At 50.6% G+C, this 21003-nt stretch overlaps 2 protein-coding genes across 9 annotated transcripts in view; both read right to left on the reverse strand.

The window, feature by feature from the left end:
- Window positions 1-930: 930 nt before the first annotated feature.
- Window positions 931-17288, reverse strand: SNORC (secondary ossification center associated regulator of chondrocyte maturation). Its single transcript, XM_089916213.1, has 3 exons — window positions 7331-17288; window positions 1205-1387; window positions 931-1110 (listed from the first exon to the last, which is right to left on the reverse strand). The coding sequence occupies exons 1-3, from the start codon at window positions 7485-7487 to the stop codon at window positions 1001-1003; spliced, it is 450 nt and encodes a 149-aa protein (XP_089772339.1). The 5' UTR covers window positions 7488-17288; the 3' UTR covers window positions 931-1000.
- A 93-nt stretch (window positions 17289-17381) lies between these two features.
- Window positions 17382-21003, reverse strand: part of GIGYF2 (GRB10 interacting GYF protein 2) — a 126284-nt gene continuing 122662 nt past the window's right edge. For 7 of the 8 annotated variants that reach the window (XM_089916210.1, XM_089916209.1, XM_089916208.1 and 4 more), the window contains one exon: window positions 17382-19216. In XM_089916210.1, the coding sequence (XP_089772336.1) occupies window positions 19149-19216 (68 nt within the window). In that variant the 3' untranslated portion in view covers window positions 17382-19148. The remainder of the gene's footprint in view (window positions 19217-21003) is intronic. The other variant, XR_002643793.3, reaches the window with a different exon arrangement.

The following is a 21003-nucleotide window of genomic DNA, read 5'->3' on the forward strand; positions in this document are numbered from 1 at the left end:
CTCTCTATAAATGATAAAAGTTAGGCTTCCTGGGAAGTATGGAAGACAGAGGGCATGACCAAGGACCCAGTGCCAGGGCCAAGCTGGGGCGTGGCACGGATGGGTGGTTCCTCATCCCTCATTCAGTTGCCATAATTTCAGGGTTGAAGTGAAAAGAGATGAGCTTGAAAAGCCTTTTTGTTTTCCTTCTCTGTTCAAACAGCCGTCCTGCGTGGGGTTGCCCGCTCTGCCCGAGGCTCCGCGAAGCCCCCTGCACAAGCTTACACAAGCCAGGGGAGGGAGGCGGTCTGGGGCTGTGGGTTGGGGAACCAGGACAGGGGCCCACAGCACCCGGGCTTCACCCCTCTCCTCATTCGCTCCTTGGGCTCCCCGGGGAAGAGGGGCCCCCAGGAGTCCTGAAGGTGCAGGTCTGGGGCTCAGAGCCTGCAAATAGCGCGCTGGCTGCCAGAGTCAGAAGACGCCCCGCACCCCCAAAGTCACTGGCCTCTGGTTGGGGAGCCGGGACAGCCCAGGGTCCCGCGGACCCCACCATCACCCAGCGAGGCGCAGAAAGCAGGGCGGCGGGCCCAGGGCAGGCCGCTGCCTCTCCTGCCCTTGGGGCCTCACGCCGGTCCGCCCTCGCAGCGCTCCAGGGCCGGAGCTGAGGGGTCGGCAGAGGGCAGGCCCCGGGCAGTTTGCGGGACGAGCAGGGGGCTGCGGCACGGCGACTCGAGAACTCTGGCCAGAGAACTCCGCACGCCCCGCTCGCGCACACCAGCGGCCTCCGGCGCACGCGCATCGTGCACGCACCCGCACTCCTGCGGGGCCCCAGCGCACGTGCGCTCACGCACGCGCGCGTCTGCGCGCGTCTGCGCGCCTCGAGCCCCGAGCACGTGCACGTCGCCTGCCCCCACACCCCCACCCGGCTCGCCCACACACTCACGCGCCGACACATGGAGACACGGGGGCGCGCACCGGGGGTGGCGCCGAGTCGCGCCGCGGCGCGGCCCCTTTATTCGCTTCAAGAGGCGGAAAACTTTCTCAGCGCGACGACCACGAGCGCCAGCACCACGCAGGTGGCCAGCAGGGCGGCGATGACGATGGCCGCGATGGCGCCGGGTCCCAGCGAGCCTGCGGAGGACGGAGGGCCGCGTTAGCCCCGAGGCCCGGCCCCACTCCCACCCCTTCCTCCCGGCCCGCCCGGCCCCCGCGCCCCAGCCCGTACCGCCGCCCTGGTCCAGACGCTCCCGCGCGGTGCTGTCCTCGGGGCTCGGCGCGGCGGTGGGCGCGGGCGGGCCGCTGACCGCCGGCTCTCGAGCGGGGCTGGTGCTCTCCGCGGGGCCTTCTCCCGATGGCAGCTCGGCGGGCTCGTTCCACAGGGTGGGCACGGGCTCCTGCGGGCCCTCGGCTGCAAAGCCAAGGACAGGTGTGGGGGCCTGGGCGGCAGGGCCGACGGGGACGTCGCCCCCGCCGTTGACCGACTGGGAAGGGGCGCTGAGTGCCGGGCTCTGGGGCATAGCGCGGTGCTTGCCGCTTCACAGGTGAGGCAACGGAGGCCGAGTGGCCCACGTGTGGCCCCAGAGCCTCCGCTGGGGTCAGGCCACCCCTGCCATGAGAGGACAGGTTGATGGGCGAGGAGGGCACTGAGGGACCAACAGGCCCACTCGGGAGGAAGCTGGAAGAACTTCGGGCTGGCAGCGAGCTTCAGGGCAGGGGGGCCGGGGGAGGCAGGGCACTTCGACACCCAGCAGAGCCTGGGGCCCCCCATCTGAACTGCTGGGCTCTGTAGGCCCTGGGGAAGTGACACTTGTAAAGGGTCTTTTCCCTGCACCCGCACAGGGCAGCCCCAGGGCAGCCTTCACCCTGGAGAAGGCGCCGGGAGGGTGAGGCATTGCCCTCTCCAGGAACCAGGGTTCCTGCTCAGCGCGGCCGGTGAGCAAATATGGCCCACTGCTGCAGGAGGTGGAGAGGAGAGGCCTGCCCCACACCCCAGGGGCAGCCGGCCCTGCTGCTTCTCGGCCCTAACCTGGGCAGAGTGGAGCAGCCCCCAGGGCCTGGGGTCTAGCGCCTGCACATGCCTCCACGCGCCCCCCGAGTGTCTGAGGCTTAGAGCGCAGGGGCCTCTCCAGCCTAAGAAACTGTGATGCCAGCACGTTGCTGCCTCCAGATGGAACAGGGCCAGAGGGGTGGGCAGGGGTGTCTGTGGTCAGTGTTAAGGGAAGCCCCAGGAAAGGGTGAGCCCTCAGCCCCGCGCTAGCTGGGGCTCCACCAGCACATCAGTCTCCGGCCAGCGTTTTCTGCAGAAGCCTTTCTCAGCTCATGGGTTGGGGGTTAGCAGGATTTAGGGTACCCAGGGGCCCCAGAGAACGAGAGGGACAGGCTGAGAGGCCTGCATGGTAACCCCAGGCAGCCCACACCAACTTTGCTCCCCCGTCAAGGATCCTAGCCCTAGGAGCCTCGCAGCAACACCCCAGCCCTGAGTGATCGCTCTTGTGAGCCAGGGATGCTGGAATGGGCTTGCTGGGCATCACAGCGCACTGTCTCATTGATACCAGCCGCTCTGTGGTCGGCCAAGAAGACCAAGGCTCAGGTTAAGCTGAGGTGGGCGCTGTGCTGGTAGTTAGATGCTGCTGGGGATTGAAGCCCCTGAGGAGGTTGTGCTTCCCGAGAAACTTCCTGGGAAGTTGTGGTTCCGTCAGTACAACCCTGGCCAGCCCACCTGTGGTCCCTGGGGCACATTTCACACTTGGGGGGCTCCACCCCTGAGAGCTCCCCCAGGGCACAGACAAGCCAGACCCACACCCTGCATTCCAGGCTCACCAGCTCCTGGAGAGGGGCCTGCTCTGGGAAGACACAAAGGTACTTCCAGGGTTCTTCTGCCAACGTGTCCACCTGAGGCAAATCATGAGTAAACAGCCAAACCCAAATTCCAGGGCAGCCTTAAAATAACTAGGCTTTCACAAACGTTAAGGTCACGAGAGACAAAGAAAGGGTGAGGAATTGTTCCAGGTTGGGGACTAAGGAGCTGTGACAACACGACGCACCGCGCGTTCCTGGATGGAACATTATGGAGTCCACTGGTGAACTATGAATAAGGCCGTAGTTCAGGTGTTAGTACTGCGTCAGTTTTCACTTCCTGATTTGGATAACTGACTCTGCTTATGTAAGAGAATGTCCTTGTCCTTAGGAAGTATTTAGGGACAAAGGGGCATGATGTCTACAACTTAACTGTCAAAGGTTCAGCAATCAGATAGGTAAGTGAGTAAATAGAGACAGGAAGACGGTGAGAAGAGCAAATATGGCAAGATGTTGGCGGTCGGTGAATCCAACTGAAGAGCCTACTGGAGTTCACTGGATAATTCTTATAACTTTTCTGTAAACTTCAGATCGTTTCATGACAAAATTTTACAAGGTCCCCAGCTCACAGGCCCTGCCCCTGGTGCCTCTCCCAGGCCTCAGCTGGATCAGTTCTGAGGCTCAGCTTGCAGGCAGGGACCGCTGTCATATTCCCAGGGCTTGCCTGGGCCTGTGCCCCTTTTCAGAAACACCGCTGGCAAGGAGGCCTCTCAGGGGCAGAAGGCCCCTGCACCCACTGTGTGGAAGCCTCCCTCTCCCAGGGCCCAGGCTGAAGCAGTGCTGGTGTGGGGGGGCCACCCCCTGTGAGGAAGGGGAAAGTGACTCTGTCAGGCCTCCCTTGTCGCTGCCTGGGAGGGCTGGGGTCTGCAGCCTGCAGCTGCCATGGAAGGCTCCAGGCCCTAGGCATGCCTGCCTCAGGCTCTCTGGGGCTGAGCAGAAAAAAGACCTGGGTCTACCCACCGCTTGGCAGGCCCTGAGGTCTAGGGCTCACAGACTGCCTGTCTTCCAGATAAATGAACAAACCGCTGGTCCCCACTTGCTCGCCACACGCCCGAGACAGAGTGGCAGCTAGGCACCTCCCTGTCCTACCACCACCAGCCAAAGCTCACCTCCAACTGCCAGGCCTCTGGCCAGAGAGGCCAGCACAGGGCTACTGGGTATCAGGGCCAGCCAACCTGGTGGCGTCCAAGGAGTCAGCCCCAAGCTCAGGAAGAGGAGTGCCGGGCTCCACACCCCCTGGAGGGCAGGGGCTCACTCCCAGGAACTAGTGGTCACCCTCTGCCCTTTGCCAGAGCCCGGGAGCCATCTCTCGGGGAGAAGGGCCCTCTGAGCAGGGTACTTGGAGACCCACCCAGACCTTCTCCCTGTCTGCCCCCAGTGACCCAGCCTCACCCTGTTCCTCCCCACAGAAGCTTGGACCCTCCCTGCCAGACACACCAGCCCAGGCCCCCTCATCCCTGCTGTGCGCACCCCCTCCCGCCCCTTCAAGACTCTGCCAGTCTCTGAAGCTTGACGGGCTGAATCCATTGGCTTCGAATCAGGAGGGCTGGGTCCAGATCCCGGCTCCACCACAGCCTCACCCTGGGACCACCGCGGACTGCCTTCGCCGCCGGCCTTCACTTCCCGACCTGTGGAATGGGGGGTGGACCGTGCCTCTCACAGCCCTCACAAGGTGGTGACTGTGCTGTCACGGCCATCGTCAGCTGCTGCCTCTGCCCTAGGGCCTTTCTGGCCTGGGCACCATGGCCCTTGCCCCCCTGCGGGCTTTGCGCCGGCTGTAGCTGACCATCACCGGGAGACCCCCAGAGGCTGATCCGGGCTTCAAGGATTCATCTGCACCCAAGCAGCCAGGGCCCAGGGCCCAGCCAGCTCCCTGCCAGCCCAGGCGGGTGCCCCAGCGGCACACATGGGCCAGAACTACAGCCTGCGCTCAGTCACCAGCCCTCTGGCAAAGGAGGTGCAGCTGCCGAGGAGGGCCAGGCATTTTCTTGTCCTCATCTATGTGCCTCCGTAGTCTCTCAATTTGCTGTAGTCAGAGGGGGAAGCCAGTCTATCCCCCAGATCTATCCTTCCGGGGAGCCATGAACAGAAGCCGTTGTCAGGGAGCTTCCTCACAGCAGGCCCCATCTGAGGAGGGGGAAAGATGGGGGAAAGAAATGCCAGGCAGAGGGACTGGTATGCGGGCAGGCGTGGATGGCGAGCAGAGACGTTAAGCGAGGACGGAGAAGGGAGGACAAGGACCGGAGTGAGCAGCGACCGGCAACTCTGCGCGCTGACTGAGAGGCCTGGAGAAGTGGGCGCCTCGTGACCATGCCACGGGCCTGGGCACCATGGGCTCTCCTCCAGCCCCACCGCCTTTCGGTAAATAAACTTGTTTAACGCTCAGTCTGACCACTGGGCCCGGAGGCCAGGCGCCCAAGCTCACAGACGGCCTTTGTGCGGCCGTGAAGGGCCTTTTCATCCCTGCCCTGGCCTCCCGCCCGCTCAGCCTGGCCTGCTCCCCCCACCTCGGTAGCTGTGGACACGGGCGACCCGCAGGGAGGGCAGCAGGCCGCTCCCTCCCCGCCTGCCTGCTCAGGACCCCAGTCCAGGGAGCAGCGGGCCAGGGGCCTGTGGGGCCTGCTGCACACCTGCTCTGAGCCTCCAGCCGGGGGTGGGGCGGCCAGGAGCCTCCCGAGCCCGCTCCCTCCCAGAGCGGCAGGGCGAACCACAGCCAGCCGGAGCCCCAAAGACTCCGGGGTGGGGCTGGCCTGCCTGCCCTTGGTAGGACACATGGAGGGGACTTGGGAGGTGAGGTCAGGTGAGGTCCCGCTGCCGCCAGACGCGAGGCTGTCCCCAGGCATTCCTGCGGCGGCAGACGCAGCCCACCCACCCAGGCTGTGTGTGCACAGTCTGATCCAGCGCCTCTGGCCGGCAGCCTGGCTGGGAGGGCTGGCTGCATGGGGACCAAGGAACGACAGAAGCTGCCCACACGGCCCCAGACCCCGGGGCAGACGGACGCCAGCACCTTCACCTCCACCCACTTTGACCACCAGGCGGGAAAAGCTTTTCATTGTGGTGGGTGGGGTATAAGGGAGCCACGGGAGACGCCACCCCACTTTAGATCACTTCCCCAATTCCCTGGGCACCACACCAGCCCCCTGGCTTGCCCAGCTGGCCCCTCTCCCACCAAAAGGGAGGCTGGATGCTTTCCTAGCCGCATGAGGAGGTGCTTCTGCCTGAGACTACCCTGCACCCAGCAGAGCGGCTGGGGATGTTTTCCTCCTAACATGCGCTGAGCGCTACCAGCTGCCTGGCCCGTCCTGAAAGCTCACGTGTGTGAACTTGGCAGACCTGCAGTCTCCTGCGAGAGAGGCAGAGGCGCTCTGGTTATCGCCATGGTACAGCAGAGGAGAGGCACAGAGAGGCTGAGAAACAGTGAGGAGGACAGGGCCAGAAACGAAGCCAGCCTGCAAGCTTCTTCCTAGGGCGTCTAGAGGGAGGCCGGCAGGCCCACAGGCTCCCCGCCACCCCACCCACTTTCCTCCCGTGTTCGTGCCTGAGTGTGTGACCATAAGGGTCCCCCCAGGCCTCGCATCCCCCAGCAGCTCTCCCAGCACCACATCCACACGATGGTATCACAGCCTCCCTCAGATCCACAGACACTCCCCCGAAACCCATGCCGTGGAGGGTCTCCAAGGGGCCCCCCCACCCGCACATTTCTCCAGCCCCAGGACTGCCCTCAGGAGCCCCGAGACACCTCCCTTTGGCCCACCTCACGGCCATCAGAGACGGCTTTCTTCCAGGAGAAAGACCACCCATGACCCGTCTGTGCCTTTTCTCGCTCAGGCTTTGAAGCCCCACAGCTGTGCCCAGGACGGGCTCAGGTCCCAGGAGCCTGCCAACCCAAGCCTGGTGGGACCCTTCTCGCCAGACCCCAGACCCAGCCATTTTCAGCCTCAGTGCAGTGCCTCAGTCCAGCATCCTCATGGTTTTACAGAGGGGTCTCTGGCCCTGTGCTCCCTCTGGAATTTTTCCCAAGATGGAAACAGTACCTGGGTCTTCACCCTCAAAGGACATTTCAGAAAACCAGCAGAGAAGGGCTTGCAGGGCTTGACAAATAAATGGTAGGGCTCTGTGTTCTTACATCTAGGGGCCTGGGGCCTCTGCCCCTCAGCTGCTTGCCTGGTGCCCCCTCCTGACTCCCAGATCTGAAGGCCTTCAGATTTTAGGGTGCTGGAGTAATCTCCATGTCCCCTAGGCAGCTAATGTCCCTGGCCCTGCTCCCCAAGTCACCCTCCTACTTCAGAGGTCACCATCTCTATGGCTAACGATTCCCTGAGGCCTTGGACGCAGCTGCTGCCAGCCTGTCCTGGGGGAGCCCTTCACAGAATCACCCCCAAACTGCCACCCCATCTCCTGTGAATGGCCTTGCCGGTGGGCATTAGAGATTCTGGCCTAAGGTACTTCTTAGCCTTGGGAGGCTGGTGGTAGCAGAGCCCGGGGGCACCCTTACCTGTGAGCACCGCAGGGGCCAGGACCCCGGAGAGGAGCAGCAGTGCCATGCGCAGGGCCAGACAGAGCGCCATCCTGGCCCGTGAGTGAGCGCGGCCGGCGAGCGGGATGCACGGAGGACTGAGCTGGTTAACTTCAGGGCAGAGGGAAAGAGGCATCAAAGGGCTGGGAAGGGTTTCATCAATGCAAACTCTGTCCTCCTGGGACACTGTGCCCGCCCCCCACACATGAAAACACACACACACACACACACACACACACACACACACACACAGCACAGCTTACAGAACTGACTGCTTTCCTGAACTCTGCAGCAGCCCCACCCTCAGAGAGGGAAAGAGGAAATTGCTCTTTCCCGCTCTCCTCTCTCTCTCTCTCTCTCTCTCTCTCACACACACACACCTGGGCCACTGAAAGTGAGAGAATCTCAACCTCCATGTGCAAGACTCACCCAGGGAGCTTGATAAATGCAGATGGCCCTGGCACTCTGTTTCAGTGGGTCGCGGATAGGCCCAGGAATCTGCATTTTAGTGCTCAAGGCCCAGGCTTGGGAGACTCCAACCCTAGGCTGGCAGCACTGATGAGGGCCAGGTTCTGCTCACGTTTGGGCTCTCGATGCCTGGCGGGGAGTGGGCACACAACAACCCTTGTTAAAGCAGCATTTTTCTTTTTTTTTTTTTTGCGGTACGCGGGTCTCTCACTGTTGCAGCCTCTCTCCCCTTGCGGAACACAGGCTCCGGACGCGCAGGCTCAGCGGCCATGGCTCACGGGCCCAGCCGCTCCGCGGCATGTGGGATCTTCCCGGACCGGGGCACGAACCCGCGTCCCCTGCATCGGCAGGCGGACTCTCAACCACTGCGCCACCAGGGAAGCCCTAAAGCAGCACTTTTAAAGCAGTTTCCATCCAAATCTTCTGGCAGCTCTAGTCTCTCCAGAAAAACTCATGTCATAAAACGCCCTGTGTCCCTTCTTCTTGCTCTCTGTTCTCCTAGGTACCTGGGACTTGAAATACCACCTGTGTGTTCATGACACACATTTCCAACCCAGTTCTGGCCCAGAACTTCAGCCCCATCGCCCACTGCCTCTCGGACAGCCCCAAGGGCACCTAATGAGCATCTCCAACTTAACGTATCCAAAACAAACCTTGACTGCACTGCCTCTCCAGCCCTGCACAGTAGTTAAATCCCAGTCCCCCACCTTCCAGATGTCGTGGCCACATAATTAAGTTCATCAGAGGTCTCTCTCTTTCGCTTGTCTAAGCTCTCAGAAAGTACACCCCCCTACTTCAAACCCTTCATGGTTTCCCACTGCTCTTCGAATAAAAAGCCAAACTAAGGACTTGCCTTGGTCCTGCTCACTATGTTCAGTCTGCTGGCCTTGAAAAGGTTCCTCCAATACACCAAACTTAATCCTGCCTCAGGGCCTTTTCACTCGCTGTCCCCTCTCCCAGAAAGCAGTCTCTCAGCTCATTACATGGCTACCTCCTAATCACCATTCAGGTCTCAGCTCTGATCATTCAGTCCCCCATTCACCCATCACATAGCTTTAAATTTCTTCTTAGCATTTATATTTGTATGAAACTCTCATTTCCTTTTTTTTTTGGTTAATTTTTTGAGGGATGACCTATATATGGTGAAATCTTATGTTTACAGCTTGATGAACTTTCATACATTTGTAAACACCACCCAAATCAATATAGAACATTTCCAGCACACCAGCAGGATTCTTCCTGCCCCTCCCTAGTCAGGACCCCCAAGGTGCCAAGCCGTCTTCTATCACCATAGATTAGCTTCCTCTACTCTTGAACTTCAAATAAACTGAATCATATGACGTGAACTCCTGTGCCTGCCTTCTTCTGCTCAACATTCTGTGACATTCATCCACATTGTTGCATGTAGCAGTGGCTCATTCTTTTCTATTGCTGAATAGTATTCAGTCGTATGACTATGCCACAATTTATCCATTCTTCTATCCATTTATTTATGTCAATTTGGGTTATTTCCAGGTCTGAACTTTTATGAATATAGCTCCTGTGGGTATTCTTGTACCTGCCTTTGGTGAACATATACACTAGGTTCTCTTGGTTATATATCTAAAGATAGGATCGCTAGGTCAGAGTTCAGTGTTCAGATTCTGTCGATGCTGGCGAGCAGCTTTCCACAGTGTTTGTTCTCATTTACACTCACCAGCAGTGTGAGAGCTCCAGTTGCTCCACATCCTCACCAATACCTGGCACTGGCAGTCTTTTTTATTTCTAGCCGTTCTGACAGGTATGTAGTGGTGTCTCATCGTGGTTGTACTTCCATGAATAATAAAGTTGAACACCTTTTCCTATTTATTGACCACAGGAATATCCTCCTATGTGAAGGGTCTGCTCAGATTTTTTTGCTGATATATTAGGGTGGTTTATCACATTGAATTTATTTTTAGGATTTTTTCGGTGTGTGACCCAGATAAAAATTCTTTGTCAGATATATGATATGGTGCATTTAAATGAAGTGTCCATTGGTTGTCTGTCTCTACTCTGTGACTAAGTCCCAGATAGCTGGGGCTGTGTTTAGTTCACCAATGTATTTCTAGAACCTAGCACATGATAGGAACTTAATACTGGAATTCAATCAGTTGGGATTTCTGGGATAGAATTAACATCGAGCATCTTCTCACTTGTTCACTCATTTGTTGGTGCTGGTTTGCTCTATCTCCCGTCCTCACCTTCCTGTGCCCTCAATGTAATGTAGAGTCAGGCTCCCAGATCACACTCCTGAGAGAGTCTTGCCAGCTGACTCCGTGTTGGCATCTGCAATGGACGCACTGGGGGGAGATGAAAGGCGGGAGAGAAGTGCCTCTCTTCCTGATTCAGATTTCTGACAATGTCTCTGGCAGCGGCAGCGGCACTGGCCACACCAACTTCAGTAACGAATAAGTGTGCCTTGCAAAATTGCAGTCAAACTGAATTCACAGCTGTGTCAATTCTTTCAGGTGAAATGTATGGCACTGAATGGGAAGGAGTGAGACCTTGAGATCTGGAATGGGGGTATTTGGGCAGACTCAAACAAATCTGAGAATCTTCCACTCACAAATCCTCAGGCCTCCCTTGCAGAAGCAGCAGGCTCCTTAGAGAAATGGCTAATTCCAAATCTGGAAAAGTAAAGGTAAATGATGAACCTAGAATATCTCATGACAAATTAAGAAAGTGCTCAAAGGACGATAGAGATATGGTAAAAGGACACAAATGTCAACTTGGAGGGGCTCCAAATGGACAAATTGTGCACAACAGTATCCAATTATAACCTACAGTGTGTGCATGCATGCGTGTGTGTGTGTGTGTGTAAAGCTCTTCCTTATAGTAGAATGCTGACTAATAAATTACAGGAAAGCTTGACAACCACTAACAGTTCAAGCAAGAATCATCAATGACTGCTAAAACTAGTGGATAAAAGTTTGATGAGAGCTGGATATTTACATAGTCTCAAAGTATCTCCCATAAAGAGAAAAATCATTACAGTGGAAAAACCTGGCAGATACTATCTTTAAGTAATTAAAGTTAACATCACCAGTAATGGTTCAAACTGACATCATGTACCTCCTGATATGACGCATCAAGGACATAACATCACTTCTGTAGTATTCCTGCCCAATTGCATAATCTCAATTAAATCATGAGAAAAATACCAGACAAATGCAAACTGAGTGCATTCTACAAAGTAATTGTCCTTTAAAAATCTGAAGGTATGAAAGATAGAGGAACTGTTCCAGATTAGGGAAGACTCAAAGAAACATGACATCCAAATACAAAAAGCAATCATGATGGCATCCTGCACCTTTTTTTCTTATAAAAGACATTAGTGGAACAATTGGTGAAATATGAATGAAGCCTGGATATTAACCAATAGCATCATATACTTTATTTCCTAACTTTAATAATTGTACTGTGGTTATGTAAATGTCCTTGTCTCAAGGAAACACGCCCTGAAATGTTTAGGGATAAGGGACATAATGTCTTCAATTTGCTTTCAAGTGATTCATAAAAAATAGTTACTGAGAGTCATTATTGTGAGTGTAGTTATAGAGTAAAAAAAAAAAATAATGCAGATGTGGTAAAATGTTAGCAATTGGAGAATCTGGATGAAAGATATGTGGGAGTTTTTTTCTACTGTTCTTGCAAGTTTTAAGTCTGAAATTATTCAAAAATTTAAAAATCCTCCTTCTCCCCAAAAAGAATCACTTATATTTCAGTGACTAATGAAATAATAGACCTAGGCAATGATCATCAATGAATGTTAAAACTGCTACATGAAAGATCAACAGAACTTTTATAATGGATGAATCAACCTGATAGCAACAGGACTGATGAATTTTGACATAGTGAAAATGGGACAACCAGACAATGCTGCCTGTGATGCAACAGGACGTACAGCAAGTTAAGTATTCTTGGAGGGGGAGGGGAGAATCTGAATCCAATTAAGTTTCTAGACCTGACTACTCATTCACAGAAGATGTGGGGGAGAGTAACAAATTGACACTATAAGGACGCTCCTTGCTGAGTCCACATTATGGGATGTTCTGTGGGTAAATGATCTTGTTTTTTCAATTTTTCTTTTTTTTGAGGGGAAACTGGTTAGACTAAAAGAGACTTAAACATAGCAACCAAATGCAATCCGTGAACCTCATTTTGATTCTGATTCAAACTTTTGTAAAAAGACATTTTTAAGATAATCTGAAAAAATCATACAGACTGGGTTTAGATACTAAGAAATTATTAATATTCTTAATGTGGTATTGACATGTTCTTTTTTTAAAGGTATCTTTGTCTGTTACCATGCACATTAAAATATTTACGAGTGGCTCGATATCTAGGATTGGTTTTAAAATATTCTAAGGGAAAAAAGGTGAGATTAAAAACACAAAATTGGTAAAACGGTAGGAGTTTGTTACATTAGCTGCTGTGACTGAAAGTTGTGTCCCCCAAGATTTTTATGTTGGAAGCCCTAGTCCCAATGGGATAGTATTCAGAGGTGGGGCCTTGGGGAGGTGGTTAGGGTTAGATTAGGTCATGAGGGTGGGGTCCTCCTTGTAATGGGATAAAAAGACGATTTTTAAGAGATAAAAAGATGGGATAGAAAGAGACCTGAGATCTCCTTCTCTGCCATGTGAGGACATAACAAGAAGATGGCCATGTGCAAACCAGGATGACTCACCAGACACTTGATCTGTCGGCACCTAGATCGTGGGACTTCCCAGCCCATACTAAAGACACTAGTCTACTTCAATGTATGCTGAAGTTTTTTCAATTAATAAGAAAAAAAACTGAACTCAGGCAAAAGCTAATTAAAGACGAAAGCTGCAGTAACCTCAATACTGTTAAGGACTCAAACCCCTTGGGAATGAAGGTTTAAGTCACCCACCAGCTCAAGGGCTGGTGGAAGGCAAAAAGAACGTGAAATGGGAAATAAGGAAGTTGTACAAATATCACCCACAGCCTCATGACAAAGAACAGAAACAAAAACTGATGTATATTTTATTCCTTGCTGTATATATACATACACCAATTTTTCATATATATCTGTGTGTGTGTGTGTGTGTATATATATATATATATATAAAAAAAAATAAAATTTAGTCGTTAAGATACTAATTATCCAGGTGAGACTGTAAGTGAATTGAAGAGATATTAGTATCACCTAGAAAAGGATATGATGACTGACCATTAGATAAGGTATTAGTGATTTCCCTAGTTACTAATCCTTCAGTAATCTTACCTTCCTACTCTTCCAACGCCAATTCTTTTTTCTCCCCTGCCCTCCGCCCGCATTTCTTTTGACTGAATATTTAGGACGGTTTCTGATTCATGATGGGACCCTGACCTGCTTAGGGCTTAACTTGACGTTATCAAAAGAAGTCAGAAAATCCAAGTCAGTGACTCGTTCCCTTAACTCAGGCTCACCATGCCTTATATTTTGACCTGGGTCTGGTTTAGTAAAACCACAACGGGTATTTGTCAAAGACTCACACTAAAACACAAGTGCTAAATCTGCAAACCCCAAGTGTCAGCAATATGCTGCAAAGATGTACAGATGCACACACAGATCACACTTGCACATATGCACTCAGGAGGTGAGAGCTGAAGGAAACCTCACAGATCAGCTAGGCCAGTAGCTCCCCACTCAAGCTGTCCATTTAGGATCACTTAGGGCACCTAAAAAATAATTTCCAGTGCTGGGCCCCACCCTAAATAAGAAACCATGGGACATGGGGCTCAGGGACTGATTTTTGTTTCAAGTTCATCATTTGATCTGGGCCAACCCCCTCATCTGACAGGCAAGGAAACAGACCCAGAGACAGGACAGGAAGGACAGGTTAATAACAAAGCTGGTACTAATACCCAGTCTCCTGGAACCCATGCCACATTACCTCCCTGAGGGGTACTTCTTTACACTGATATTCAGATGTCTAAGAGGGAGGCTGCCCATTTTTAATACGTTCCATTGCACCTACACATGAGCCCACAAACTCCCTTCTCTCTTGCAAAATGGCCTACAAATATTTATCAAGCATTTATGTGCTGGGCATTGCACTATGCAATTACATTTTAAGTTACTGATCACAGCTACCTCACAGTTCCCATTTCACAGATGGGGAAATAAATACTTGCCTAAAGGAAATAGCAGGATCAACTTTCAAATCTGACAGCTTGACTCCAATGCCCCCATCCACAAAACCACTCATAGGTTCATGCCATAGGGTACCTTTAAAAACACACACGCTCACACACACACCAAAAACCTAGATTCTGTATAGAATTGGGGGTTGCTAGACACAGCAAGGTTGAGCCCTTGGAAATCACTCGTTTTCCAGCTCTGCACAAGAATGGAACAGAGCCTGTGCCGAGCCCCCTTGTCAGGGTAACCACTAGGATTCCTTTCCCATGGTGGATGTGCACAGACTCAACCATTCCAAACTCTTCCAACTTCAAAGCAGGCTAAAGAGAATGACAGTGGTAGAGGCTGCTGCCAATGTAACATCCATTCCCTGTGTTTCTTAGAAACAGAATCCCAATGGTATTTGGGGTGGCAAACCACTCAACTAAACCCCCCAAATTTCCAGCCCTTTATTTTTTTTGCGGCACGCGGGCCTCTCACTGTTGTGGCCTCTCCCGTTGCAGAGCACAGGCTCCGGACGCGCAGGCTCAGCGGCCATGGCTCACGGGCCCAGCCGCTCTGTGGCATGTGGGATCTTCCCGGACCGGGGAACGAACCCGTGTCCCCTGCATCGGCAGGCGGACTCTCAACCACTGCGCCACCAGGGAAGCTCTCCAGCCTTTCTTGAACTAACTATAGTTACGTATCCACGTTCCAGTTTAAAAGACTTAAGATGTTTGGTAGAGCTCCCAAAAGAGCTCCTCAAGGAAGGCTGACTGAACAGGGAGGTGTGCTCCCTGAGCCTCACCCCAATCCTTCCTCCTGCCTGGAATACAGGCATGATGGTTGGTGCTCTAGCAGTCACCTTGGACCATGAGTGACCTTGAGAATGGAAGCCGCAACGAGGAGGGTAAAACAGAAAGAACCTGGGTCCCTGAGCCACACCAGCCTTGGACTGATGACCTCCAGATTTCACTTGAGAAATAAACTATCTTGTTTAAGTCACTGTTACTTTGTATCTTATTATATGCAGCCAAACCTAACGATGACCCACTGACCCTCAAGGACTACTTCTCATGCTAAAGGAGGCATTCAAAGGAGAAAACAACTGGCTACCAAGGGAAAATAATCCCCCACTCCTAGATTTGGGGGGACAAGTAAACAATCTTTAAGAAATGATGTCTCTGCTTAAGACCAGCTGGACTGAACTGAGTGTTGAAGCTACAGTGAGTTCCATCCCCATGATGTCATCACTTCGCCAGCAACGAAAGGGGAGGCAACTGCAGCTTTTAGGCTGCAGGGCAGTTGCTGCAATTAGGGAAGAGCCCAGTTCTCTTCTCCTGCTTCCCAACATCTATGTGCTGTTTCTCCCATATGCTGAACCATAGCAGTGTTTGTTACTTTAGCTGCAAAACATTCCCACTGACGAATCCCTGGAGGGAAACTCTTCTCTCAGGGGCTCCAGGTGCCCTTCCAGAACCAACACTACCAAAAGCTATGCGGGTCCGTCATACTCAGGGCATCTGACAATGTCTGTAAAATGATCACACATCTGGCTGCCTCAAGGTTCCCAGGCTCTCCACGGTCCCAGCAAGCACTGCGGCTTCATCAGGAATTGCCTGCGCTCACAGCCATCCTCTAGAGCTGGGCTTTTTTCTTTTTGTTCCCAAATAACCCATTAACTATGAGGCCAACTTCCATTTGGAATGTGCTCTCAGCTGCACCTTACTCTATTTAGAACGTGCATGCCTGCTGCTCTTTTAATGAAGCTCTACCTCCCACACTGGAAGCACAGGAGAGAACTAGGTTCATTTCACATCAGAATCATACACAGACTTTTTCATTAATAATATGGAGAGGACATTTTGTATAAAACAAACTTCAATTTCTTCACCTGATCAATTTAAAATAGGGTGTAGAAAATGGCACACACACTATTTATGTGTATATATTTGTATATATGTATTATTTAAAATAAAGCCTGAAGTACCATTATCCTGAAATTAAAAAGAAAAAAATAACCCCTCAATTTAGAGCCAACGAAGAACTGAAGTTCCTTGATATATATGCATAAACTAATTTTATGCAGCTATTTCCCCAAAACAGCAACAACAGTACCTCTCATCCCACATGCTCTTCTATAAAGTGACCTTACCACTCATTCCATCAAGGGAGATGTTGGAGGTGACCATGTTCCCCAACCCCCTGAATCTGAAAGAGCTTGTGACTACTTTCACACAGTGTCACAGGAGTGACACTATGTGACTCCAGAGTCCAGGTCAGAAGAGGTGATGCAGCCTCTGCCCGGTTCTCTGGGGGAAGCCAACTGCCAAAGAGGAAGTCCACCTACCCTGAAGCTGCCATGCTGGAGAGGGCACACGTAGTTCCTCCAGCCACCAGCCCAGCTGAGCTCCCCGGCAATAGCCAGCGTCAACTGCCATTCACACGAGTGAGCCCTCGCGCCGCCCAACTTATCAAACCTTCCCAAGATCGCAGCCCCAGCTGACCTCCGACCATAACCAGAGGAGACACCATGGAAGAACCGCCCAGCTGAGCCCTCCCCCCAGAGTCCTGACTCACAAAATTACCAATAAAATGCAAGGGTTGCTATAAGCCAGTTTGCGGGTAATTTGTTATGTAGCAACAGTAACCAGAACACCGACTACCTTGGGGAAAGTATCCATAAGCAAACTACCTTGTCTGGGTATGTTTTTTAAATCTCTGACTTAAAACAACTGGAAGCAAACAGTGTACAAAACAAATACTTTAAAACTCAGGAAGAGTTTAGATAATCTGCAAGTAAGTTCACAGAAAGAGATAAGAATGTGGTTGCTCGAAGTGAAAGAGTGAGCAAATGAGAATGTGAAAATTGGTAGAACTGAGACAGAAACAAACATTCTTAGGAAAGAGTGGTTTCTTTCCACCATGTGGGAAATTCCTCAGGTAGAAGCAATGCTCCTGGTTAAGCTAATGGAATGTTCCATGACTAAAACGACGTTGCTCCCTGAAGTCTGCCTACCCCTCCCCCAAATGTTTGTGTTTTATTTTTAAATTTCCCCTGAACAAGCATACAATAGAATCTAGCTTGGAAGGTGTGGGCAGGCTCTGGAGGGGGCACCTTCAGGGGTGTGTGTCTGTGTTGTGAGGACAGGAGACGATCTGCAGGTCAGCAGAAAGGGGCAGAGGAGGAAAGACATTTAATCAACTTACCCACGTTTACCTTGACCTCTACATTCTCAAATACAGAACCAAGTCAGCGTTCCATAGCCTGCCAGAGAAAGCCACAGCTGCGTCCATGTCTTGGGTGCTCACTTGTCTGGAGCTTTTCCATGGTGCCAAGAAGATGGTTTGGTGGAAAACTCAGCCTTGACAAGGGTGAGTACAAGAAGTGTACTCAGATAAAATACCACCAGGTTTTATTTAAGTTCCTTTTTATTTTCCTCCACACTGGCAAAAGTTCCGAGGGAGCTTAAAGTTTTGTAAACATTTTAACTATCCCTCTTCCCCACCCCCCACTTTTGAATTTACAAAGCAAAGGAGAGCAGGAGCCCCAACTTTTAATGGTTCCCCATCTCCTCATGCTATTTGATCCAAAAACTATGTACAAGTCTGTAGCAGTCTCTGTATAGTTATTGTACATGTTTAAGAGGGAGGGAGGCAAAAAGGGACAGGGAGAATGGTGATCCAAAAGAATAAAAACAGAAACCCAAATATAATCATCCAAAACCAAACTGCTCTCAGAGCAACTCCAGCCTTCTTCGGGCAATGATGACAGAAAGAAAAGGCGCTCTACCAGGAGCCACCCGAACCACAGCACTTCTTGCACAGGGGCGGACGGTCCAAAGGGTCCAGACCAAAGTGTGATTGGCAATTCCAGGTGATGTTCTGTGGGGGGTTGGCAGAGGCAGGAAGAGTATTGTTTATAAATAGGGCTTGAATACATTTATATCTGAAGTGAAGGGGTATTACGAGGCCACAACCAGAAACCAGAACCAGGCTTCTCTCTCCTGTTCTCTCCCATCCCCTCCATCCCACTGCAATCTCCTGTATAGTGGTTTCCATGGATGAAGGTCTTAAAGATGGTCAGGTTTTGTATGTTCTTTTTTCAGAAAAGGCAAGCAACTTGCCATTCCAGAATCTTTAAACAAAACCTTTCGGGGCCACAGCAAGACACACACGCAATGCTCTGAGGAAGCAGATGAAATTCCGGGCTTTTATCAGAAGCAGAAGTTTATCCCTATCCAAAATGAAATTACACATATTCATACATATGGTAAAGATCCTAACTGCCTCTTAAACGAGACAAATTTTCAGCAGAAAGGCCCAAAACAAACTGGTCCTAGTCCTCTGAAGTAAAAATATTTATGGGAAAAAATCCGTTTTTGTAAGAAAGAAAAATTAAAAATAAGTCCCTCTCCCAGGCCACAGGGCTTCCTTTGTCCAATCAGGTTGGAGTATGCCAGGGGAGAAGTCAGCTTGCTTGGAAGTCACTATCTAATGAAGAAAAAACAAGAATCCTTTCTCTGAAAGGATGCTCAGAAAGAAGAGGCGAGGGGTGTGCAACATCAAACCAATCAATCTAAACTCCATCCCACTCAGGGCCTCTTTGATGCAATCCCAGAGTTAGCAGCGGCAATGCAACCTTCAGACTGGAAGAGCTCTCACTGTCTCTGTCGGACACTCAAATCACAGTCCATGGGCGTTTTTGTTGCTGGCCAATGTCTGTTACCATTAACTCTCTTCATGATTGCACCAGTCAGACCCCATGCCCATTTTTTTTTGGGGGGGGGAGAAGGAGAAGAAAAACAAAATAGAAGGAAAAAAGTGACAAGAGAAAGTAAATTGCTATTGGCAGATCCCAACACACTTTCTGGGAGACAGTAGGTGAAATCACGGCACAGTAAACACGTCTGCCCAAAATCACCCTTGTTGGGGAGTAATCCCAACTGCCACCCCCAAGACACAGGGTCTGGTCCACTTATCTACAGTCTGAGATGCTCACCAACAAAAATGGTTTAAAGAATCTTGGACACAAAGGGCTGGAAGAAAAAGCCTGAGATGATCGGTTCTGTGATTTGTTGCAGTGATAAAGAGTATATGGTGAGTAAGTGTCGTGTCCAAAGGTGCAGAATCCATGGTCAGCAGAGAAAAGAGGGAAGGCCAGTCCGCTCTGGCAGGTGCTCAGTAGTCATCCAAAGTCTCGATTTCACCCATATTGAGTCGCTCCGATGAAGCATTGACTGAAAACCCTGCAGGGAAAAATTGGCAACGAGTGACTGACCACACCCAGACAACCATGTGGCTCAAATTCTAGGCAGGCAGCTGGAATTTTAGTCTCCTGTTTTTGAGCACACAAATAGGGATACTAAAAGGAGGGAGAAGAAAGGATAAAAGTCAATGTAATGGGTTTTTTTTGCCCTTCCAATTAGACATTCTATTTTTATATGTTTTATCTTAAGGTTCTGATATAATTTAATTAGGGAGGAAACACACACACACACACACACATAAACCCAGCACCACTGCTTAAAAAGAACTGCAAACCACTGCCTTAGAGAGTCCCGAGTACAGCCTGGGTTGTAAGTGTGTTTTAAGGGCCAGGCTGGCTAGGGGGGAAGTTCATTCAGAAGGTGTACCTTAAAAGAATGGGGCAGGGGGAGGACAGGAGTAACATACTAAGTACTTTGTAACCACTCGACCAAATGACTGTGAAATGTGAGTGGGAATAGCACTATTGGGTTGGCCAAAAATTTCGTTCGGGTTTTTCCATAAGATGTTATAGAAAAACCCAAATGAACTTTTTGGCCAACCCAATACTTCAGCCCCATTCGCTATCGGGAATACTTTGGGTCCAAAACTTTGTCAAAGTTCTGGTCAAGAGATTTTGCCTTCAGTGGTAGGAGGCTCCAGGGAAGACCCACTACAAGATCCTTAGAGCCCTCAGATGTTCTTCCTATCACAGAGCAGACGGCACAAAAACATTAAACTACTTTATTCGACTCAATCTACTCTAAGTAGACCAGCAAAGGCAAGGATTTCATTTAGCAATATTAACTGACTGAAATGCAATCTGGTTTAGAAAAAGCAGTACTAGCACAGCCACTGAAGGCAACAGGCAGCACTTACAAACACTACTGAGGTTTGGAAACCTAATGCCATCAGCCACGTGTAATTTTTCAATGAACTCCATGATCAGAGATTGATAAAAAGTACTATTAACAGGGCCTCTTTGAAATGAGTGATTCTCAGAAAGCTTTCAGTTCATCCACCCTAAATGAAATCCCAAACTGTTTCAGCTGCTATTTGAATATCAAAAAGTAAACAGGCGATGCTCTCCAGTCTAAAGGCGGTTCTGTTAATATTGAGTTTTCTGCCCCCTCCTTTTTGTTCTTTAATGTTCAAATTTTCAAATACACATTTTAAATGTACCAATAATAAACAAAAAAATGCCTTACATAATAAAAATAGCTTAATTACATTACATTCTTGATTCCAAAATATCATGACTTGAAAAAATAAACACGCCTATTTATTAACCAAGGAAGCTGTGGTACAAGCTGCTTACAAGGCCTCCTACTGGGAGAGGCTAGGATTCCAAATCGCAACCTGAGTTCTACCCCTCAACTGTGTTCCTATAACCTGCAAGATTTTTTTCCCTTGAAAATAATGAAAGGCTTAGTGTTCATATTTGAAAATAGCAGTTAATTAGGTAAGTGTAAAAACCTAAAGACCAAACAGTTTATGAAGTGAACATTACTCTAGTCCGAAGCAGGTTGTTCTCTGGCTTCACATGTGTCTCAAGAACAAATGAAATGTGATGAAAACAATAATGAGCCACATGAAATAAAAGTGGGAATGTAACAAAAACACAAACTAAACAATTTTAGTCATACAAAGACAGGAAGGGAAAAGAAGCCTGGGGCCAAACACAGTTAAGTATTCGCTGCTATAATATGACGATTACCGATTACCGGGCTGGGCTTTTAGCAGACATGGTCTCATTTACCTGTCCAAAAAACCAGTAAAGAGGGCACGT

The sequence above is a fragment of the Delphinapterus leucas genome, chromosome 8 (genome assembly GCF_059928025.1).
Source record: "Delphinapterus leucas isolate spDelLeu-1000000601 "Yukka" chromosome 8, BTC_Dleu_Yukka2, whole genome shotgun sequence".
Classification (NCBI taxonomy): Eukaryota; Metazoa; Chordata; class Mammalia; order Artiodactyla; family Monodontidae; genus Delphinapterus; species Delphinapterus leucas.